The sequence below is a fragment of the Centroberyx gerrardi genome, chromosome 19 (assembly GCF_048128805.1).
Source record: "Centroberyx gerrardi isolate f3 chromosome 19, fCenGer3.hap1.cur.20231027, whole genome shotgun sequence".
NCBI classification, from domain to species: Eukaryota; Metazoa; Chordata; class Actinopteri; order Beryciformes; family Berycidae; genus Centroberyx; species Centroberyx gerrardi.
In genome coordinates, this window is record NC_136015.1 from 22,507,733 (window position 1) to 22,531,414 (window position 23,682).

At 41.9% G+C, this 23,682-nt stretch overlaps 3 protein-coding genes across 7 annotated transcripts in view; 2 read left to right on the forward strand and 1 right to left on the reverse strand.

Moving 5' to 3' along the window:
- Positions 1-52: 52 nt before the first annotated feature.
- LOC139915534 (class II histocompatibility antigen, B-L beta chain-like) lies at positions 53-5,589 on the forward strand. The gene is made up of 6 exons (XM_078290431.1): positions 53-199; positions 832-1,101; positions 2,302-2,486; positions 3,610-3,706; positions 3,886-4,002; positions 4,997-5,589. The coding sequence occupies exons 1-6, from the start codon at positions 136-138 to the stop codon at positions 5,047-5,049; spliced, it is 786 nt and encodes a 261-aa protein (XP_078146557.1). The 5' UTR covers positions 53-135; the 3' UTR covers positions 5,050-5,589.
- Positions 5,590-6,010: 421 nt separating this feature from the next.
- Positions 6,011-12,617, forward strand: hsd17b8 (hydroxysteroid (17-beta) dehydrogenase 8). The gene is made up of 9 exons (XM_078290458.1): positions 6,011-6,059; positions 6,980-7,182; positions 7,608-7,724; positions 8,324-8,419; positions 9,559-9,644; positions 9,761-9,845; positions 10,291-10,333; positions 10,957-11,031; positions 12,415-12,617. The coding sequence occupies exons 1-9, from the start codon at positions 6,014-6,016 to the stop codon at positions 12,432-12,434; spliced, it is 771 nt and encodes a 256-aa protein (XP_078146584.1). The 5' UTR covers positions 6,011-6,013; the 3' UTR covers positions 12,435-12,617.
- A 5,662-nt stretch (positions 12,618-18,279) lies between these two features.
- Positions 18,280-23,682, reverse strand: part of col11a2 (collagen, type XI, alpha 2) — a 59,112-nt gene continuing 53,709 nt past the window's right edge. For all 5 annotated transcript variants that reach the window (XM_078290437.1, XM_078290436.1, XM_078290435.1 and 2 more), the window contains 9 exons: positions 23,231-23,392; positions 22,591-22,644; positions 22,392-22,427; positions 22,226-22,279; positions 21,806-22,091; positions 20,957-21,069; positions 20,059-20,127; positions 19,389-19,625; positions 18,280-18,517 (listed from right to left, as the gene is read on the reverse strand). In XM_078290437.1, coding sequence (XP_078146563.1) covers positions 18,371-18,517; positions 19,389-19,625; positions 20,059-20,127; positions 20,957-21,069; positions 21,806-22,091; positions 22,226-22,279; positions 22,392-22,427; positions 22,591-22,644; positions 23,231-23,392 — 1,158 coding nt within the window. In that variant the 3' untranslated portion in view covers positions 18,280-18,370. The remainder of the gene's footprint in view (positions 18,518-19,388; positions 19,626-20,058; positions 20,128-20,956; positions 21,070-21,805; positions 22,092-22,225; positions 22,280-22,391; positions 22,428-22,590; positions 22,645-23,230; positions 23,393-23,682) is intronic.

Here is a 23,682-nt window from a genome sequence, read left to right on the forward strand (position 1 = left end):
TACTTCCTCCTAGCTGATCTCTGCTGTGTTTTTTTTCCCTCTTAGGAAGTGATTGATACAAGTTGGACGGTTGCTGCAGTTTTTCTCTTTGTATTGCAGTGATTTTGGACGATTGTTCTGAGAGAGAAAGAGAAAATGCTGCTAAAATCCACCTTCCTACTGGTGCTGCTGTGCTGCGTCTTGCCCTGGCTCTCTGTTGGTAAGGTGACACATTATTATGTAGCACCTAGTAACCGACCCCCCCCCCCCCCCCCCCCCCCCCCCCCCTCCTCCAACAAGACCAAACAGGATCTACCACTCTAGTCCAGGACGAAGAACTACACATTACTGCTGTAAAATGTTTTACTGCAGAAATGTAAGTAAACATTACTGCAGTAAAATGTAAATAAACATTTCTGCAGTAAAAAGTAAGTAAACATTGCTGCAGTAAAATGTTGTACTGCAGTTTTTTACCTGTTGACACATCTAAAATGTATATTCATTTAGTAATATTTCAAATTCGTGAGAAAGTGATTTAAAGGTGGATAAAAGGGATTTGCATTGCACTTGCAGTGTGTTGCAATTGCAGTGTGTGCACGCGCGTGGGTGCATGCATGTGTGCCTGTGTGTCTAATTTTAAATAGTAAAATTAAATATAGTAACATTTAAAATTTGGATTGATTGATGAATTGATTTAGTAGCCTAATATTGCTTACATTGGGGTGATATTAGGGGAGATTAAAGGGGATTGCATTCCACTTGGTATCATAAATTATGACACCTGTATGTGTGTGTGTGTGTGTGCGTGTGTGTGCGTGTGTGTGCGTGTGTGTTGCTCTGTCTCTACTCTAGATGGCTACATGTTCCAGGCTGTGACGGACTGTGAACACAGTAAGGAGGATCTGTCTGACATGGTTTACCTGGTGCAGCTCGTCTTCAATCATCAGTTACTCTGCTGTTACGACTCCAGGCTGAAGAAGTACACCGGCTATGGGGAGCTGGGGATCAGAAACGCAGAACGTTTCAATCAGGACAAGAGGAAAATGGAGGAACGCAGTGCTGAGGTGGAGACTCTGTGCAAGTTCAACGCAAGGTTTTATAACAGGACGACCGTGAGAAAGGGTAAGAGAGAGATTACATTATAAAACATGTTTATTGTGTATTGTGGATCTGCATTAGTCGACACACAAGCGACAGGCTAGACTTCCTGGGGTCCATGTAAAATGTGTGACATGTGACTGATGTGACTTCCCAGTAGACTGACTTCACCACATTTCACTGCTGAAGAATGTCAAGTTAACGCTCTGATGAAGCCACAGGCCGAAACTTTAGCATGTGTGTTTGACATGCATGGCCAAAACAAATAGCTGAAATAGAGGTCTGTCTATTTTGTATTGAAGATCTGTGTGTTTGCTACCTTTTGTCTTTTGGAGACTGGACTGTAGAATGTAACGTTAAGTTTCTGAAGTTTATCTGTTGTACATTCAAAGCACCTCCGTACATATAAGGTCATAGGGAACCCATTTATATAAAACAATATACAAATATATGGCATTTAACTTATGACATTTGGTGGATGCTTTTGTTTAAAGTTCCTTAGTATGAGCAGCAGTGGGAATGGGAATAAAAACCCTGGCAGTGTTAGCTGTACAGCACCACAACTGTGTCTTTACTTTATAATTCAGTGGGGTTTTAAATACATTTGTCTGAGAGGAGAAGATAGCAGAAAGTATTTTCAGTATATATTTAGTGGGTTATCCCACATGTATTCCAACTTGGCCTCATTCCTCTAACTCACAGCCAATGACAGGAAGTTTTACGAGGCTTGGTGCAAATACACGGCCTCCATAACATCCCCCTGCTAAGATGAATACTCTCTGAAAATCAGACGAACCAAAATCACAAGTTACTAAGCAACAGGATCGCCACTTAGCAATAAGACAGTGGAACTAAGTAGAAAAATTCAGTGTCTGCAGAGCCACTGATATATAGTTTGGGCATTAGAGTTTCAGCGGCAGCCATGTTGGTGCCAAATTCCTGCTCCATGTAACTTGTGATTGTAAGGACAGAGAGTTTTCAAATTACGGCCATTTGATAAAATACAGACAGAAAAAATTATAGATTTTACAGGAGCTTATAAAACTATCTCACATGAAGAAAGAAAAAGAAGAAAAAAAACCCAACTGAGTAGGATAACAGAAGCAAAATGAAAACAAACAAAATGCATGAATGGGAAATAAAATAAATGAAAATAGTCCTGATGCAGAAAATGACTCCCATGGGTCTGTCATGAGGTTAAAGGGTCTGTCCGCTCTTGTGCAGTGCCTCCCTCAGTCAGTGTGACGGCTCCGGTCCAGGCTCGGTTCGGGACCAGGACCACGGTGGAGTGCCGGGTCACGGGCTTCTACCCTCAGGACATCAGGGTCACGTGGCTGAAGGACGGGTCAGAGGTCACAGAGGGCGTGTCCTCCACAGACACACTGGCCAACGGTGACTGGTCCTACCGGGTGAGTCAAACACAGATCCAGAGGAGAGAGGAGCGCGCTCAACTCAGTGAAACCATATCAGTCTCTTTTTGTATCTCAAGAACAAAATAATCCATAAACAACGGACAGAACTCACTATGAAAGTAATTATGAACTTGTTTTGTTTATTTATGATGTACAAGTAAACACTCTAGCACACTGAGGAAGGCAGGTGCTGAAACGCCCTGTGTGGTGTGACACTTGTACATCATCATGTAAATAAACAAAAGAAGTTTACAATTACTTTCATAGTGAGTGCTTTCCGTTCTTCATGAATTAAGTCATATATAGAAGAATATGATTGGCTGAGAGAGGGTGTGAATGTACTTGGTGGTAAATTTGACTTTATGAAATAATCTTAAACAACTGTGATCATCATAGTACAATAGAAGAGTTATATATCAAAATGCTATATAGCATATTCAAGCCTACAGTCCTTTAAAAAGCATCATAATTTATTTTAATGTTGCACTAGAGTAGATGTTATTTTATTCATTATTTTTGAAACAAAATTATTGCCCCTGTGTAATCTAGTTTGACTGTGATTTCGAGGTGTGTAAAGAGAATCAAAACATCCTACTCAGAAGTGCAACTGCTTTGCTGAACTTTTACTTGAGTAAAAGTAAAATTACTGTAGTAAAAAGTAAAAAGTAGCTAATTTAAAATGTACTCAGAGTGAAAGTTATAGTTACTTTTAAAAAATGTCCTGATTTTTCCTGTGCAATGCAAAAACAACGAGAGTTCACACTAGGTTCTTTAAATAAAAAAAATAAAGTGCAGAAAGAAAGTAAAGCATCAACATTTTAGGGGTGTGTAAGTGATGTTTTCTGTATAGACCATCCCTCCTTTCTTCACGCACATGCTCAGTGTTTTCACAACGGTAAATCCAACCAGGTCACTGATGACGTTTCCACCTCTGATGTAAATGAACCAGACTCTGATGAGATGCATGTGCAACATCTGTACTGAGTGATGGTTGTGATTTTAAAATGCAGGGAAGTACAATGCTTCTAAAAAATACTGAACAGAGTACAGTATTGACAGTGACTGCACTGTGTTACCTGTGAGACTGTGCTGACATCATCATCACCATGACTACCTCCAGCTCACCTCCTACCTGGAGCTGGTTCCCCGACACGGAGAGACGCTCAGCTGTCGGGTCGAACACAGCAGCCTGGAGGAAGTCCTGGACGTCCCCTGGGGTGAGCTCTCACTGTGTGTGTGTGTGTGTGTGTGTGTGTGTGTGTGTGTGTGTCTGCTCTACCCACTGAGCTACACAGGGAACAGAACCCCAAACCTCCTTGCTGAAGAGCCGCAGCTGGAGCTGACAGGCAGCAGTGAGTCCTGTCTTGATCTAAAAACAGATGCATCTCCTCCTCAGACGCCTCGGCCCTCGCTGCCAGAGTCTACAAGAAGGCTGTGGGTCTGTCTTTCTTCTTCGTGGGTGTGGCGGTGGCCGCTGCCGGGGTGCTCTACTACTACTGGAAAACACAACGTGGTGAGATACTAGTAATATGTGATAACAGTGTTGATTAAAGCGACATTAAAGTGATGTTGGACTTTGGTAGTATCTTGGGTTGTGTATCTTCCTCCATGATAAAAACCCCAAATCAGTGATTCTGTGATCTGTTGCTCTGGTAGAGGAGACTGGAGAATTGTTTTTTTTTTCTCTCTCTCCATTCACTGCCATTGTATGGAGGAACAGTCTGAAAATCACACTTCTAGCACATAAACAAATGCAAACAAAGCAGATTCTGACAAAATATACAAAAAACTAGTCATTCTGCTGAATTGTTTTTAAGTGAGTCTCTTTCTTTATGTTTATTAAACCTTTCAGTTTGAACAAAAGTAACACTGAAATCCGGTCCGAGGAAACTTATGCCGATGGAACGAAGAAATGTTTGCCAATAATTGTAAATAGGTGAAAAAAGGTGGGAGACAGGACTGTGACAAGGCAGATTCTGCCAATATATAAAAAACGAGTCTCACTTTTTTTTTTGCCTCTTTACAACTAGTCTGTGTCTTCTATCGACCTCTAGTGGAGACTAGTAGGAACTGCAACAACATGGTCAGGTCTCTGGCTGAAATATCTTGGTCTTTTTGTGTCATGGGGCAGTAAAAACCTTACTGATAGTTCCTTTAATAATAAATATGCAGCTTATATATTATATATGACATTTTATGAACACTTTCATTCAAAGCGCCTTACAGTATGATCAGTGAATACATTTCTAGGTCCAGTGGGAATGAATCCCCAAACCCTGGCAGTGTCAGTGCCACGCTCTACCCATTAAGCACATTCACATTCATTTAACAATAAGTTGAATTGAAAACAGATTGATTATTATTATTCACTGATCCACCAGCCTATAATCATAAAAGATAATGAAAAACAAAACTATTATGCCATCGATATGTTCTTTGCGGATGTCTGCGGGGTTCTTTGTAATTGCACAGCTGTCTTTGATTTATTCAAGTTAATCTTTTTCCAGGTTTTACTTCTTTATTCCCAAGATGGAGTCAGATATCTTCTGCAGAGAGATAAGAAAGTAATCATGAGATCTGTTCAGGCTGCTCCCTCATCCTGCTCATCTGCCACTGGACTGCTGACTTTTCAGCGCTCATACAGTGAATTTTGACTTTGCTGCTCTCTTTTATAAGATTTGGGTTGTATGTTTGTGTATCTATGTTGTTTGTCTGCAACCTTTTGATTCAGGTCTCTCTTAATATATTTTAATATCACTGGGACTACCTGGTTAAATAAAAGTTACATAACAAATAAGGTCAATAAGGCAAAACATATACATATTACATATTCTACATGATGATTAGTTTGTATATTTCATGTAGAAAAAATGTTATATGTTGATTCTTACTTCAAAGCAATCTTCCCCGCTAATAAACAGCTTTAGAAATTATGGAATCATAATTTATCAATATAATTTACTGAAACAAAGTTAGGACAGATTAGAGTCTTCTCTAGACTTGCTTTTATGAAATTGTTATTGATTTTGCACACTTTTTAAACTTGTCTTATTTTGTATGTTTTTTTAATCTTATTTTATGCATTTTATTTTATTTTTATCTGCCTTTCTTTTGAATGCTTGATACATTTTTCTCATTTTTATATATTTATTATTCTTGTTTTTATTCATAATCTTATGTTTTTTTTCCTTATTTCTCTGTACTTTACTATTCTTATTCTTCTATTTTTTTATTTTTTATTTCAAACCGGGTTTTGTTTTGACTGCTTTTCTTGTTCTTATATATTTTGTTTTTATATAATAATGCAATAATACAAATAAATAAAATAAAAATGTTTCATTATTCTTATTTTTCTTCGTGTACTGAATTTTACAGATGATAATCCATCACGATAAAATCACAATTACTTCTAAAAAACAAAAAACAAACAAACAAACAAAAAAAACCCCACTCCATGACAGCCTGTCTCGCGGCGCCCTCTAGTGGTAGAAATCGGGAACTACCAAAACACAGGCGAAACTGTCATGGCGGCCGCTACAAGACTCATATCAAGGTTGACGCTGGTCACCGGTAAGTTCACGGTGTAACATACAGCATAATACTGTGAGACTAGATAGATAAGTATAATACAGCTTTCTGGGGGCTGTTTTGTTTGCAGAATGTCGTGTTTTATAAAGTAAAGTCTCTGTAGTCCGAGCCAGAGTCGGACAGGTTTCCTGTTCAAACCAGAGCTTCGGTTAATGACTTAAGGTGGATTTGGTAACATTGCATAACCTCTAAGAAGTCTGTGAAGATATTTTCTACTCACTCTCAACACCAGACAGCTTTGGGTTTTGGCTTCATGTAAATACACATGAAACCACGTCTAAAGCACTAGTTTGAAAGCACGGTGCGAGCGCATGGAAGTTAATCTGTCATAACCGGACTAAAATACTGTATGTAGCCGAATTGAAGATTCAAAGTGAAGAACAATGCATTTCATCTGACTTGCTTTCAGTCATTTACAGGATGGGAAATCAGTAATTCAGTTAGTCTGCTGTACCAGTTACTTCCACAGGTAACCAACCATCATTTAGTCCTATTTAAAAATGTAATTGACTGATCAAATGATAGTGAAAGTGACTGGTGAATGAACTGTTGGATAGAAAAGTTCAGGTTAGTTCAGTTCACTTTATTGTCCATGAGGGAAATTCAACTTGCAGCAAGGCACAATAAAATCACAATGATATAAACACAGATATACAAAAAATAGACCCCAGTGCAATTTAAATTGATGATTGGTGGCAGGTGCAATGAATGTGCAAGAAGAGAACAGAGATATTTGTGCAAAAGTGCAAATGAAGCATATTTACTGCACATGACATAAAGAGATGTTTGTATCTGAAACCTTTAATCTTAATTAACTTGGCCTGACAAGCTACAATGGTTTGGTCCAAGTCTGAAAGAGTCAGTTGGTCCCAGTGTGAGTCCCTGCTCTTCCCTTCCCACAGGAGGGGGCAGTGGGATCGGCCGGGCGGTGTGCCAGCGCTTCGCCTCAGAAGGCGCCTCCGTGGTGGTCGCTGACATCAGCGAGGAGTCGGCCAACGAGACCCTGGGGAGCCTGTCACGTGACCTCAGAGGGCAGGATCACATGGTGGCCGTGGTGGATGTGTCATCCAAACAGAGCGTGGAGAAGTTGGTCACAAGCATACAGGTGTGTGTGTGTGTGTGTGTGTGTGTGTGTGTGACGGACAGACAAACACCCAGACACACTCTCTCTATCCATTTAAATAAAAACCTGCATTATGTTTCTGGTTTGTTTGGAATAAACAGAAGAAGAAGAACTGGGTAGTTAGCATGAGCAGTGATAGCCACCATAGCTGAACAGAGAAAGAAAAGAGAAACTCAAACTGCAGCAACAGAAAATCCAAGCTCCGCCCACACTGTTTGATTGACAGGTGATCTGTGGGAAGAGCAGTGCAGAAACACCACAGTGAGGCTGAGCAACAAAGATGGAGAAAGAAAAATAATCGCCTCCCATTACACCCACACCTCCTCTCATTCTCCCTCTTCTCTCTCCATTAACAGTCAGTCACAGTCCTCCTCTCTCCTCTCCTCTCCTCTCCTCTCCCTCCGCAGGGCCGTTTCTTCCAGCCTCCCTCGGTGTGTGTGCACGCGGCGGGCATCACCCAGGACGACTTCCTGCTCAAGATGGAGGAGGAGCAGTTTGACAGAGTCATCCAGGTCAACCTAAAGGTACACAGACACCATCCGGTCAGCTTCTCACATGAATGATTAAAGGTCCGGCTGCAGGAAAGCATCTCCTGGACTAACCTGTCTCAGAAACGGTATTAACAGCAAAGCATGATGGGATGCAGTCGCCCTAGTCTCCACTTGAGTCCGTCGTTTGCCAGGTTTCTCTCTGCTCATGGCATTTTGAGAAGTGTATTCCAGACAGGGAAAGTCAGGGAATTTGATCAAATCCCCTGGGGGACGAGTCACTTTACAGGAATATACCAGACTGTATTTTACAACTTGTTTTAACACATTTTTTGCATTAGCTGGTTGTTTTCAGCTGTTTTTCTCCACAGCAAGCCCCAACCAGACTGTTCGCTCCTTTTGAACTTTTCTGTGCTGAAAAACAACGTTAACAAACCAGGAAGTACACCAACTTAGTCACAGAAAAGTCAGGGTGACAGTTAGTTGCTGGATAATGAATTGCAGTGGATCTGTGAAATAGTCACACATCATGAAGTGAGTCCAGTGATACAGTAGTGGGATAAGTGATTCATTCGTCTTCCCTCCTCTCTCTTCCCTCCCTCCCTCCCGGGTGCGTCACCCACCTCCTGTCCCAGGGGTCCTTCCTGGTCACCCAGGCCGTGGCTCAGGCTCTGGTGGCCTGCGGAGCACCCAAGGGCTCCATCGTCACGGTGGGCAGCATCGTGGGCAAGGTGAGGAACAAGCAGGCATCTTGTCTGTATTTTACATTTTAGGAATTTAGCTGGAACTTTTATCCAGAGTGACTTAACAAAAAGTGCAACAGTGGAATCCTGTTGAAGATAAAGGATAATTCTGGTTATTTTCAACCTGGGCCAGTCAGTAACTTCGCTGCAGAGCGAGCCACATATCTTTCAGGTTGCAGGGAGTGCTGCTTTCCAGGAGAAACTCAAAACAGTCGAACCCAAAAAGCGATTAAAACACGCCGGATAATTCTGGTTGTTTTCAACCTGGTCCATATTTGCTCTGTCAACTTCAATAGTTTAGGAGAAAGCTGAGATGGAACCAGAGGAGCTAACTGGTTTTCCCACCAACTTCAATTGAATTTAGATTGACATGGGAGTGAGAAGATAATGACTATGTTTTCATTTCAGGGGTGAACTATTTTTTTAAAGGGGCATTAAGTAAGCTTTGACTTTTATTGACCTCTGCTGGCAAACAGCAGAAATTGCAACAACCTTACTGCAACTCATCTCACACAGTTGCAACAACTTTTCTCCTCCCACACAAGCCTCTGACCGCTTACAGTGGCCTGTAAAAATAAAGTCACATTTTCACAACAGAGACGAGTAAGCTAGCTAATTAGAGCAGAGATCCAGTAGAAATTAGTTTTTATTCCAAAACAGAGTACAGGCTGTGAAAGAGAGTTTTGACAGACAGAAATCTCATTACCTGGTGAAGGAATCAGTTGGTCGTTGGTATTGATCAACAACCCCATCAACCCCCCACAGATGAATTATGGTCATTTTGTCATTTCGCTCTTTATTCACTCTGCTATTGGACAGTAAAAATCATATATATTGCCCCATTAAGTTAATGAGTTGTTCCTGGTTGATGAAGTGTTCAATTGAGGTCCTGCACTTTAACAGGAAAGTAATTGAGAATTGACAAAAAATGTGTTTTTGTCAAGTGAAATAAGCTTTAATCATTGGTTTATATGCAGAGTGGGAAATAACTGTTGTGGCTATTCCAGTCTGAGAAACACATCTGCTGGTGAAAAAGGTGAAAGCATCTGTTAGATCTGAATTTTGAAAGGTGGATGAAGTTCCCCTGTTTATATAGACTGTGTTCTGTGTGTGATTCATGTTACCAGGTGGGAAACATTGGACAGGCAAACTACGCCTCCTCTAAAGCCGGAGTGGAGGGTTTAACCAGGACTGCTGCCAAAGAGCTCAGCAGGTCAGATGAACCTGAAGCGCCCGTGAACCTCCGGACCGATGGACATTTGAATTATTTGAAGGAGAAAATGAATGAATGAATCCCCAGTCAATCACTGCCTTTCTCTTTCACTCCAGGTTCGGGATTCGGTGTAACTGTGTGCTGCCAGGCTTCATATCCACTCCTATGACAGAGAAAGTACCAGAGAAGGTTATTAACAAGGTACAGCACACACACACACACACACACACACACAGAGGTAGAGACAGATTTGGGTATACAAGAACTATCAGGAAAAAAAATCATAAGTAAAGTGTAACATGTCCAGTAGGATCCACTGAATACCATGCAATTTAATAATCATGATTTCTTTCTTGCAGCCAAGGACAGTGCATTCACTATTAGTGAGCATAATAATTGTAGCAGAATTCATTTAAAAGAAGATTAAAAATGTACCAGCCCAACTTTGAAATGTTACAAGACAGCAAGGCAAGAAACATGAATTCCAAGTCATGAGTTAAAGTCACAATGAAATGACAAATGCTCTCAAAATGCCGTTTCATTGGGACTTTAAAACATGGTGATTAGAAAATCTCTCCTAATGAAACAACCTGAAAACACTGACATGCTCCTTGAATATGTTGTGTGTGTGTTGTGTGTGTTTCAGATGACGTCCTTAGTGCCTCTGGGAAGAATGGGCGAGCCTGCAGGTCAGTGGAGACACAGATGGAACAGAATGAGAACCTGGGAAACTTTCTATAACGCTGCCTTCTTTTTTTTTTTAATCATTATTTTCAATGGAAAGGATGAACGGTTGCATGTTCCCAACAGCACTCAGCATTGCAGCACCTAATTACACTGATTGGCCTATTGGGGGCGCTACAGCGTTTGTCTGTACATCACGCACAATATCTTGGATGCTGCTGATCCACTTGTCATGAAACTTGAGAGAAGGATGCGTCTCATTGCTCCATTCTGGCATTTGGCCTAAGGGGGGCGCTATGTTTGTTTTCTTGTTGGATTTTGCCGGCACTTGGATGAATGATGCATCTCACTGCTGCATTTTCAAAATTACACTGATCAGTCAAAGGGGGGGCACTACATAATGATACACCAATGATCTGATTTAGACAAAATTTAGGGAAATGATGCATCTCATTGCTGTATTCAAGCATTCAGAATGATACAGATTGTCCCAAGAGAGAACTACAGTTACAGCTCAAACTAAGCTGACATTTGTTAGTGATTGGCCCGGATGAGGACTTGTTGACTGACATGTTGACTGTCGCCTTGTCTCCTTTCCTTCTCTCCTCCTCCCTCCTCCCTCTGACAGAGGTCGCTGATGTCTGTGCCTTCCTGGCTTCAGATGAATCTCGCTACATCACAGGAACCAGCATTGAAGTGACAGGTGCAGTATGGTTCACATCTCTGATAACTAAACGCCGCAGTACATGTCTGATTCCATTACTTTACAGCAGAGGTGGGGACTTGAGCCACGTGACTTGGACTCGAGTTAGGGCTGCACAATTAATTGTTTATTAATCGCGATGTCGATATTGGCTTCCACAATTAATTGATTGTGGCCGGGGGCGATTATTCACGCTGGGTTTAGCTTGCTCTGGTGTAGGGCTGCAACGATTAGTCAACGTAATCAAAACTCAAATTACTTATTTGCCGCTGACCTTTCAAAGCGCGTATAAACTCTTCCGTTAGCTTGGATCCAAGTGTAGTATACAATGAAGCACAGGTTACGGGGTAAAATATTTCTTTTTTAATCTCCAACCAGAGACGCGGTACACAGGCAAATGTACTACTTCCTTATTTACACTAATTCTCCTGCGGGTCCTTATGGGAAACTTCAAAATAAAAGCCCACAAACACCCAAATAGACTTCTTACAAAATAAGTGTCTTAGAATACAAATGCCCAAAAACTAAGGCTACAGAGGTGATGGTCCCGGAAAAAAAAACAACGTACCCAGTGCACCGGAATCACAGGTTCAAAGATTTGTACATTTGAATGTTTTTTTATTTATAGGTTTATAAAATACATTATGAATGTGAAGGCATTTCGGTTAACTTAAAATGCTCAAGTGAAATAAAACAAAATGGATGAATAATCGTGATAAATAATCGTGATCACAATATCGAGCAAAATAATCGTGATTATCATTTTAGCCATAATCGTGCAGCCCTAACTCGAGTCACAGTTTTAATTGCTTGAGACTTGACTTGCTGCATGAAGAGAAGACTTGAGACTTGACTTGGGTTCTGGTGACTTGGGACTTGACTCTGACTTGTACTTTGATGACTTGAAAAGGTTTCTAAAGTCTTGACTTGAGATCTTGTGTTTGTGTAAATGACTCAGATTGAAAGTGATGAGATTTGTTCCAGCAGACGACTGAATTTAAATTCTGTTTTCTGAATTTGTATGGAATGATTGAATTTATTGAAGTTGAAACTGATTATAGAAATCAAACTCATGATGCTCTTACCAAGTTTTTATCCTATTAAAATGACTAAAAACAACTGACTTTACTTGGTGTTTTACATTTAGACTTGAGACTTGACATTAATGATATGGACTTGACTTGGTAATCTACATTTAGACTTGGGACTTGACTTAAGACTTGAGACTAACTTGGGACTTGAGTAACGTTGACTTGGTCACACCTCTGCTTTACAGTCATAATGTATTGAGATTTGCAGCTTCTGGATGTGACCCAGCAGCTAGACTTTTATTAACCAGAAAATACAAAATTAACTCAACTAACGTTTCTGTTTATCTGTCAGGTGGACTTTTCATTGGCTGAGTCGGCTGTCCGTCACACTGATGAAGACCAATGGGAGTCCGGTTCCTGCTGTGCCTTGATCAGTTAATTGTTGAAGTGATTGTTCTTTTAATTAAGGTCATGATTGGTGCTGATTATGTTTTATAAATCTAGTTGTGAATATGTACAGTGTGAAGATACTGTTTGTACAAATAAACACCTTTATACACCTAACAGGTAGAGAGAATGTATTCTTATGTAGTTTAATTGGAGTCTGGCTGGATTCACACAGCAGTGGCACTTGTCATAGAGAACATACATACAGCTCATAAGGAAAATATTTTATTTAACCCTTTCACATGTCTGTAAATCCTCAGCTGGCTTTTTGTCTCATGAACCTGTCCATACAAGAGACTGGTGGATTAGGGATGGAGTGGGATTTGAACCTGTTACCCACATCCAGACATATTTGGGGTTTGTTGACAACACCGTCACACCACCAGGCCCTTCACACAGGAAGCTGATCTCTGATGCTTTCCAGTATTTCCTCTGGATGTTGGCTTTCAAAACCTTCTTGGAAATGAAGAGTAGATGCAGGACTTGAACCCCTGAGCTCTTTGTTTTTTCATGTCGGTGCTTAACTCACTGAGCCACTGAGGTTTACTCCTTCTCAACATGCTCAGTGAGAACCTTTCAAAATTTCATCTGGATGTTGGCTTTCAAAACATGCTTGGATCAGTGGAAAGTGGTTTTAACACTTGACCTCACTGTCTTTCCTCTGGACGCTGGCGCTCTCCTTTGTTAAAACCAAAGTCAGGTTTTACGGTCATGACCACAGCAGCTTTGTGTTGCTGCGTTTCTCAATGAGCTAATGGTCAGTACCGCCTCTGAGTGGATGCTGGCTCTCAAAATACAAAGTTAAGCTTTGGAAATTGGACCCACAGTCACCAGGACTTTGTGTAACAGCTTATTCCTTTGAGCCACCCAGTTGAACAATAGCTTAGCTTGTCTTGTATGATTTCCCCCCCATAGTGGATTTCAAAACACGACCATTATGGGGTGAAGAAGCAGGAAGAGCTCCAGTGTTATGTGTTATTGATCCTATGAAGTCAAACATTTTTCAAACTGCCACAGATTAACACAGTAGCCTAAACTACAATTATGAGATACAACATTATGACCACAGTCACCCGATGTTTTACACTCTGTCAAATACCAAAATTCAATATTCAAACTCAATTCAATATCATGTGGCAAAAAGGTTGATAAGAAATTAGACATGAATTCTGACACTTTACATTTTTGTTAAGGTTATAGCCGCTCACTTCTGCAATCACTGCAAAAAGCCAAACTGGGCACCTGTCAAAAGCAAACCTTTAGACTCACAGTATTTTTATTTGCACAGGTGAAAAAAGCAACAGATGTCAAGTAAGATTAAGTTTGGAGGTGTTTTAACAAGATAAAGATTTCAAGTTTAGTTTTGATTTTAGGGCCAACTGCCAACTGTCATGAGATACATGCAAACAGCCTGAGGTTAACTTACATGGCCTGAACGGGTTATTTAATGCAGTTAAATAAGAATAAGACATATTTCATGTCACACTGCTGTACATGTATCTCCATGGTTCCTACCGAGTTGTTTAAAAATAGTGATCTGTTTCTAGCGCCCAACTTGGGTTATTATGAGCTGCCTACAACCAACCGTCACAGGACATAAACCATGGAGGTAGTATATTATTATATTGATAATATTATATCATATTAAAAAAAAACAGCTGCGTTATACATGGTTAGGAACCAATGGGGGAACGAAACCCAAACGACCACAAGGTGTCGCTGTTCATTAAAGCAAAAATACCTGGGAGAGTGTACTCGACATTTTTGCAGGGGCACAAATTCATCCAAACATCCACAATGCAAATCAACAGACAGCATTGATAACCAAACAGGAACCAAAGACATGGAAAGAGGAGAGAGGTTTACCAAGGCATGACGTGTTACACATTTAGATTCATCATAACTAAATACTACAAATGAAAACACAACACACAGACACAACACATGCACTGTCTGACAGGTTTTTCTCCAAAGTAGCACAGAAAACGTCCTATTTTATAACTACAAATGAAAAACAGCGACATCTTGTGGCCACTGGGGATAAAAAGAAGAGAACAACAAGGGATGAAGGGCTTGGAAGAAAAACAAGAGTCAAGCAGCTCTTTTTAAAAAGATTATATATTACAGAAACAAGAATTAAAAAAAAAATTACTTACACACATTATAAAATAATACTTTTTCCTCTTTTCAGCACCATATTGTTTTGTTGAAACATTTGTCTTCAACACAATAAAAAACAAACGAATAAGTCGAGGTCATTTCTCTCTGGAGAATCTCAAGGGCAGATTTCTTCTTTTTAAAAAGTTTCGGTCGTCCCCACCCCATTTCCCCGCTATATCAAAAAAGACAAACAAATAAAAAGACAAAACAAAATAAATCCCAAAACCCCCTAGTATGATATCACCCCGTAGCCACAAAACAACACCTCATTAATCACTTTTAGTCCCACGGTGGCTGAGAGAATCGTCCCCTCCCTCCCACCAGCTTCCTCCTACCCGCTGTCGTCCCACAGACAGATTTCCACTGGTTGTGTCTCAGCAGTGGACTTTAAAGATCAGAGAAGAGAGTAAATACAGACAGCGCCTTGGCCTAGATAGAGGCAGGGGCTGACACAACAACTTCAGCTCTAGGCAGTGGCGGTTCTAGACTAGTTTAAATGAGGGGGCCAGGCTGGGACCAGCTGTTACTGCGGGGGCACCCGTGATGTTACAGTTATATACACTACCAGTCAAACGTTATAACCACATTTTCCTTTATTTTTACTATTTTCCACATTTTAGAATAATAGTAAATACATAAAAACTATAAAATAACACAAATTAAAGTGTTAAACAAATCAAAACTATTTTATATTTTAGATTATTTAAAGTAGCCGCCCTTTGCCTTGATGGAAAGGCAAAGGCTTTGGAAAGAAATTCATACATAGGATCAACTTCACTATTTATATTTGTCTAAGAAACACATTTCAAGCATTTAAGCAGAAGCCTTTAGATCAAAATGGCTTTAAGAGAGTGAAAAACATTCAATCAGGTGTGTGCAAACTTTTGACTGGTAGTGTATATGCATCGTTAAAAAAAATGCTATGTTACAAAAGACTGTATAAGAAGTACAATGCATTTTCTAACAATAAAGTGACCCAATCGGTGGACCAGTTAAGATGGAGAATGTAGCTGAGCCTCTACCTAACGTTGGCCGGAGCAAACTGAATGTCACGTCAGCAATTTAAGAATGTTTTTCAAAAATTGGTATAACATCAAACTACTCATCACTTTTTATTAACATTAAGATTTGTTTTAAAAGTGTGTTCGGTCGTTTTGAAACCAGGTGAACTTTTTGTTGATAGAGCACTTTGTTCTAGTAAGGAGAAAGAACTGATGGCTCCACACAGAGAAGGAAAAGAACAGACGTCCCACCATATCGTACTTCCACCTAGCGTTCAGAATATAGTTGGTCCATCGCCTTAAAGGGATCAACTATATGATGTGATTTGTTTTTCTGTTCTGCATTTTTTCTTCTTTCCGAAAAAAACGATCTTTCCATTTCAAAGCGGCGCAGTCAGACAGCAGCAAACGACAATGAACCGTGACAGAACTGGAAGAGTCACCATTTAATCATTACAATGGAAGCAAAAAATTTAACAGCACAGTACAGTTGATGAAAACACTAAAAAAGGGATATTACAATAAAATATGGCCACAGATTCTTTGGTTGTACAAAAGGAGTTTCACTTTGACATCATGCATAGACCGACAGGGCGTGCACAGAAGTACTGCGACTCAGGCTGGCAGTGAGTTTAATATGTATATCACTCGTATCACTCGAGCTACACAAATAAATACAAATGAAATATACCACATTCGACTGGAATATTTGGTGGTCGTTTGTTTTGTTTTTTTTTAATCTCAAAGCACCCTGTTTGTTTTAAATAAATACAATAGAATATCACTATTTCTGTACAAATGGAATGTAATGCACATTTTCCCCAGTAAAAGCTTCATGAGATTGTAAAAAGAGACTAAAGGAAATGGAGAACTCAAAGTGAATAATAAAACTTTTATGCTTTGGTATAATTAGCACCTTGCCACACATTTCTTTCAATAAAGCATGCATTTATTCACGGTTGTAAGAAAAAAAGAGAGAGAGAACTTTGAAACTCATATACATATTTAAACCCTGATAACGTTCTGTGCTTGGAGAACCAGATGGAAGATCAGAAAACGTGTTCTGTGTGGGAAACAATGAAGCACCCAGGCAGTGACTCAGTAAATACTGGACTGGTGTGTGGTAGAAGCCCTGGTTTCCTGCTTAGCTGATCCAGATCTGAAGAGAATCGGCCCGTTCGGAGGCAGCGCTGACAGTCGTAAAACACACGTACAACATCAAGCTCAGTACAGTTTACAAAGTTAATGGTTTTTGGATTCACTGATCTAGGCACCGGCACATCTTCTGTCCTGCCCCACTGCATGCAACATGTTTCTGCCCTACGTTAACAGTTGTACAACTTCAAAGAGAGTTTCTGTTGCTCTCAGGACCGAGGAGAGGCTGTCCCTAGTCACACCTAAAAAAAAACACAATAAAGCCTACTGGTCTCAGACTCCACTAACCACAATGCACCACACCAGGAAGATTCTAGTCATCGGTTTGAGTTGGGCTGGTAGTTGTGAGTCACATTTGTGGGGAGTTTATTAGAACTGCATGGTGGTTATGAAGAGAATATGACGATGAATAGAATATTCACTTGGTGACAAGACAAATACAGCTCAGTCTAACAAGTAAGACTCAGTTGGTAACAGTTGGTCCGTTCCCTCTATTTATTTACTGGTGGTTCCATTTTCTTTGGTTCCCTTTGATGTAATCAGGTAGGAGCTGAGAGTTTCCCCGCGTTCACACTGTGAGCAACACGACCGGCAAGTCACCAGGCGTCCAGAGAAACTCAGCTGAAGTGTGGACGCTCAACACATTTTTGTCGGCCATGGCTGAACTTTTTTCCAATTAACGCAACCTAATTAGCGCCCGCTAGCTAGCTATGTTAACTCAAAACGATGTATTAACGGCAAAACCAAAGCCGCGAACAATACATGATTTGACCGTTCAACACTCTGTAGCTGCAGGCCGCTACATAGATGCAATTGGAGCCTCTGGCCCCGCCCACAATCTGTCAGAATAGAGCGACAGATCAGCCATGTTGCTCTCAGCGTGAACGTGGGATGAAGGCGATAGAAAGGATGCACTGTTAGGTGTCAGGGTGTGGGCCTTGTTTTGGGAGGAGGGGGGGAGGTAGAGCAGGTGAGATGAGTGGAAAAAAAGAGAGACAGCGGGGAGGAGAGAGGAGTGAGAGGGGGATCGGAGGCGGGGCTTCTGGCGTCGAGTCGCCGGCTCGGCTCGGCTCGCTCTCTTTCTCAGGCCGGCCCTTTCGCTGCTGGTAGAAGAACACTGTTTTATTCCGAGGAATGCTCTCTCTCTCCTTCTTTTTTTTTTTTTCTTCCTTTCTCGCGGCCGTTCGCTCAACCGATGGTCTCCTCTTCGCGAGAACGCTCTACGTTTTTGTTTCTCTTCTCTTTACTTTTTTGACGTCCATTAATTGTTGGGAGGATGTTGCTTTCCCCGGGCATGAACTCGAGTGTGAGCGCATGTTTGTCTCACAACAGCATTTGCGTGTGTATAAGTGAGTGTGTATGTGTGGGTATGTGTGTGTGTTTGTGTGTGTTTCATATCATTTACAAGTTAATTTACAAATTACCGGGAATGTATGGTTATCATGTCTAAGTGTGTCTCTAAGTGCATGCGTGTGTGTGTCTGTGTGTATATTTATGTGTTGTTCTCGGCATGGTGTGTGTGTGTGTGTGTGTGTGTGTGTGTGTTTAGCCTTGGAAACAGACAGGTCCCACTTCAAAGCCAAACTGCTGGTTGCTCTCCCCAAAGTCTGAGACCTTGATATCCAGCAGAGGAAGATGCTCCACCTGTGGTGTGTTGACCTCCAGCACTGTCCTGTCGAAGCCCTTACGATACTGCAGAGAGAGAGAGAAGAGACAGAGAGGGAGAGGAGAGAGAGAGAGCAGAGAGAGAGAGAGCAGAGAGAGGAAGTGTCAGAAAACTGGAATAATGATAATTATATGTTGCAAAGAGGGAGAGCATGCTATTTGTCTGTGGTTGTGTGAATATGAGCTTGTATACTTTGGTAATTATATTGCTGTTTTCAGACAAAAACCATAGTCGACAAAAGGTTACATAGTTTCTCAATGAAGCCCCCGCTTTGCACAGGTTTCAAGGGTCAAGAATAGAGCTGAAAAATTAATTGAAAATAAATCTAAATCAACTATGAACTTTCTAAATCACAGAGGCTGCACTTAATTTCTTAAGAGAGAAACTGGATTTCTAAACAAGGTGTTTTGGAGCTGCAGGTAATCTTTGGTCCATGAATCAAGTACAATATTGGTGAAAACCTTTCATCATACATAGAATAAATCCTGCACAGTGACATCTATTTTTTTTTTCACTTTTCTTTAAACAATTTTAAAGTTCTAAAAAAATTATGACAAAAAAAATGTGTGATAATGTCAATATGTTTCAGCCCTAGTGAAGAACCATGTAAACTTTCAGTTAAGAAGAAAACCACCAAAATTGCAGTTGTGTGGTTTCTCTGTGACAGCAGCCATATGTAGCTAAGAGGAAGGGAGCATTATTTTGTCTTTGATTGTTTGAATAAATGTGCTTCAGAGTGTGTGACATCTGTAATCTGTAATAAGTAATTTTTAACTGGCCACACAGTTAAACAGCAGTCATTAAATCATTCTCAACTGCAGTCAATATCAATTCTAATAGTGCATAAAGAGTGGATTAACTGAATGAATAAATGTGTGTGTGTGTGTCTCAACTCACAGAGCAGCCGTCGAGCAGGGCTTTGATGTAAGGGCTGGTCTCGTAGCTCAGCTCCTCGTCGTTGGCGCCCTGCAGGTGCAGCGCCCTCTTGTAGTTGTTCTTGGCGGTGCGGTCGGCCCAGGCCACCGAGCGGTGGCAGTGGTAGGTCAGGTTCTGACGGGCCTGGACACTCAGCAGGCGCAGGAAACCCAGCTGGACCACACCCACCGGATCACCGTTAGAGTCCACATAGGAGAACTGGCAGGAGGAGGAGGAGGAGGAGGGGGAGGAAGAGGAGGAGGAGGAGAAGGAAGAGGAGGAGGAGGAAGAAGAGGAGGAGGGGGAGGAGTAAGAAGAGCAGGAGGAGGAGGAAGAAGAGGAGGAGGAAGAGGAGGAGGGGGAGGAGGAAGAGGAGGAGAAGGAGAAGGAGGAAAAAGAAGGGAAGTGGGTTGGGGTTGAGAAGGAGGAGGGGGAAGAAGAGGAAAACCATGAGGAAGAGGAGGGAATGGAGTTACAGGGAAGAAAGTAGGAAGAAGGGATGGGAGTGGGGGAGGAAAGGGACGAGCAGGGAAAACAAAGGGAGTTAGAGAGGGAGAGAAATAGAATAACAGAGAGTCAGAATAGAATAATGGATCATTTGGTAAAAACCAAGGTTTCACAAACAGCCTTCAGGTCACAGACAGCTACTAACCTTGCTGCCAGTGGCAAACTGACTGTACCAGGATCCTGGAGTCTCTTTGTCCCAAGAGCTCATCTTCACCTGCCAGCAGAATTATACAGATATTGTAGTTAGACACAGAGGGGAACTTGGTGATTTTGTGCACTAGCTCAGGCAGCTGCACTGTTTGGCTGACATCTCAGTCTCCATTTGTTTGGTTCATTTATTTTGCACAAATAAATAATACAGCTTGTGTAAGACAGTAAGATAGTAAAGACAATTTTGCACCAGCCTGGGCCCAATTTCCCTGAAGCATCTTAGCATTAACCATAGAGATATAACAGTTTGTTGTTGCTTTATCTCTATGGCACTAACATCCCCTTGGTTATATTGTAAATGGCTGAGAGAAAGATGGCCTTAGTGCATAGATGTTATTGGGAAACCAGTCTCTGGAAGCTAGAAGGCACTTGGAGAGAGCACACCTCCGCCAATGCTGAACAATTCTCCAACTTGCTTTTACGCCCAAAGACATCATTCCTATCGCTTAAAGCTTAAAGTTTAAAGTTTAAGTTAAATTGATTTCTTGACCCTGAAAACACCCTTAAGAGTTAGATTCAAGTCTCTATCCTCATAGTTTCATAGTTATGACAATAACTGTTTAATGGCGGAAATCCCAGATCTGGATCACCACCAAAATCTAATCAGTTGTTCCTTGGCTCAAGCAAGATAGTTGATGGACATTTCATGGAAATCTGTTCATAAATTAACAGCTAACAGGGGCGAAAACATAACATATAACCTCCTGGTCAGAGGTAAAAATACAAGCGCCAGGTGAGTAAAGTTTCCATCCCTTGTTACATGTTTGTGTTACATGATTAATTCTGAGAGAGTATGTGGGGTTCAAAGCGCTTCACAGATTGGGTGGACTGACCGTGTTGATGCTCTTGCTGGGATACAGGCAGGTCTCTGCTCCGTTAGTGAAGTTGCAGAAGACCTTGAAGGAGTCTCTGGAGCAGCCCTGGTTGGGGTCGATCCAGTATTCTCCTGCAGGGGGCGACGCAGAGGTGAGGCAGGGTGGAAAATACATGGGATACATCAGGGAGGCAAGTTATTGACTGGGTCATGCGTTCTCATGAAATATATCTGTATGGATGTTACTTCATATTTCATTTTAAATGAAATACATCTAAGACTAGTAACAGTAGTTGCATTTCATTCCCTCTATCCCGCCTACCTTTCTTGTTTCTCTACACTTTAAGTATCTCTTAAAGCAGAAATAACTTATAAACAATCTTTGATGAGGGATTTGCACACATTTTTGCATTTTACATTTTAGGCTCATTCCCTCATCTTTAGCTGATTTCCTCATCCAGAGTGACTTGTAATGAGTGATTGGGTTCAGTGTCTTGCTAACGAACTCAACAGAACACATGACTGTGGATGAACACACTGGTGGAGATCCACAGTCATTTCAGTTTTGGGACCGTCTCTCTACCCAGTAAGATACTGCCTTTCAACCTTTTTGGTTCAGAACCCCCAAAAATGAAGTGATAACTTGCGGTTCCCTATTGCAAGTGTAAAACAGAATGTTGACACGAAATGATGATTATTTTCACTTTCCAGGCTTTTTGACTTGATTGGTTTTCAAAGAACACCAATCAGGAAGAACAGGAGAGGCTGTGACTCCCCAGGGGGTAGCAAGATGATTTCTGGGGGTCACATTGCTGAGAACCCCTGCTCTCGGCTCCCACCACCACATCAGAGCCCCCCCCCAACCTACCGTCTTTGAAGTCTGGCTGGCTGAGGTGCAGGTCCTGGCAGGTGCGTGCGGGACTGTCCTGGGTGCCCAGAGGGAAGCGCATCGTCTCGATCTCCTGCCGAAGCGAGTTGAGCGAGCCGAAGATCTCCTCCATGCCCTCGCTTCCCATCAGGAACTCCGTGCCGGTGGCGTCGGAGGCCGGCATGTCGGACTCAGACTCGGGCAGCAGCTTGCTGGCGTCGATGGAGCGCTTGGACTTGGGACTTCTCTGGATGGGCAGGGGCTGGATGACATCGCCTGGCGGGCCCTGGGGTGACGGGTAAATTTTTTAACCTTTTAGGTGATGCTGTTATCAAGAGCGATGCACGCGTGAGCAGATAGGAGCTCAGATTATATGATAAATCTTAGTTTCCTGTTTTTACAGAGAGGTAAAGTACTCACAGGGGGTCCAGGAGGTCCTTGTACACCCTTCTCTCCCTTGGGACCAGCTCCTCCCTGAACACATTGAGGAGAGAGAGAGGTTCAACAAACATTACAGCAACAGATCAAAGTAAATAGATTTAATTTCACTGATATTATGGTACAAATACTCTCAAGGTGTACTCACGGTTGCGCCCTTAGCTCCCTTGATACCTTGAGGACCCTGTGGAAGATATGAGGCTTTAGTGTGTTGATGATGACCATCCTTCATTGCTTCACTCCTATCACTCACTACCATGATACTCAGAAACATCTCAGGAACAGACTCAAGAGAGAGAAAAGAGTGTGACATCATGTTTAAGGGATAAAAAGGTAAAGGCACTCACAGGCAGACCAGCAGGACCAGCAGGGCCGAGGGGTCCAGTGGCTCCAGACATTCCCTAGAACAACACAAGTCAAAAATGAGACTAAAACATCAATGTGTGTGTGTGTGTGTGTGTGTGTGTCTCTGAGTGAGTATGTATGATATGATACTAGGGCTGGAATTACATATCGGGTTGATATTGGCCTTTTAAGTGTCGTCCACCTACAATATGATGGAGGTGAGGATGTGACTTTACTCCACAGCTTCAGCAGTGTGAGTCAGTAAAACCTGTGATGAAACCTGCCACATCCTGCAGCTTGAAGACGCTGCTAACAACCTAAGAATTGCATTAGTCTGGGCTTCAGAGGCTTGGGGAAACACTGAATGCTTGCATTTTTTTTAGCTTTGTGCAATGAAAACAGCTATCGGCTGTTCCAATCCAAAAATATCACTATTGGCCTTCAAAAAACCCACATCAGTCAAACCCTATATGATGAAATACCTTACTGACAATTCTCTCATGAATTTATTCTGCAGCATAAGCAGCCCAGTTCCACACAGTTTAGGTGACATTCAGCCACACTGACATCACAGGTGTCGTCTGTAGTCTACAGACTGAGGAGCTGCACCTCTCCAGCACATCTGAGAGAGGCCAAACTCACATTCTCTCCCTTGGGTCCGTTGGATCCCTGAGGCCCAGGCAGGCCTCGGTCTCCCTTCTCTCCCTGCTCTCCTGGGGGTCCGATGAGACCGATGAGACCTGGGTGACCCTTCTCTCCCTTGGCACCAGGGTCGCCACGCAGGCCGGGCAAACCGGGAGGTCCCTGCAGGAGGAGAAGAAGAGGAGGAAGAGCAGGAAGAGGAGAGGAGGACAGTGAGGTGGTGGAGGTGAAGAGAAAGAGGTGATAAGGAGGTAAGAGTGGAGGAAAGAGGAGTAGGAAAAGAAGAGGAGGAAGAGGAGAGGAGGACAGTGAGGTGGTGGAAGAGACGAGAAACGAGATGAGGAGAGAGGAAATGGAAGAGATGGAGGAGGAGAAAGGACAGCAGGAGAAGAAGAAGAGAAGAAGTGAGGTGGAGGATTGGAAGAACAGAAGTCAGCAGAGGAGAGGAAGAG

Coding starts and splice junctions, on each gene's coding strand:
- hsd17b8 (XM_078290458.1), top strand. CDS start 6,014: ATGGCGGCCGCTACAAGACTCATATCAAGGTTGACGCTGGTCACCG. Junction 6,060..6,979: donor AAGGTTGACGCTGGTCACCG/GTAAGTTCACGG, acceptor CCCTTCCCACAG/GAGGGGGCAGTGGGATCGGC. Junction 10,334..10,956: donor AAGAATGGGCGAGCCTGCAG/GTCAGTGGAGAC, acceptor TCCCTCTGACAG/AGGTCGCTGATGTCTGTGCC.
- LOC139915534 (XM_078290431.1), top strand. CDS start 136: ATGCTGCTAAAATCCACCTTCCTACTGGTGCTGCTGTGCTGCGTCTTG. Junction 200..831: donor CTTGCCCTGGCTCTCTGTTG/GTAAGGTGACAC, acceptor TCTCTACTCTAG/ATGGCTACATGTTCCAGGCT. Junction 2,487..3,609: donor ACGGTGACTGGTCCTACCGG/GTGAGTCAAACA, acceptor GACTACCTCCAG/CTCACCTCCTACCTGGAGCT.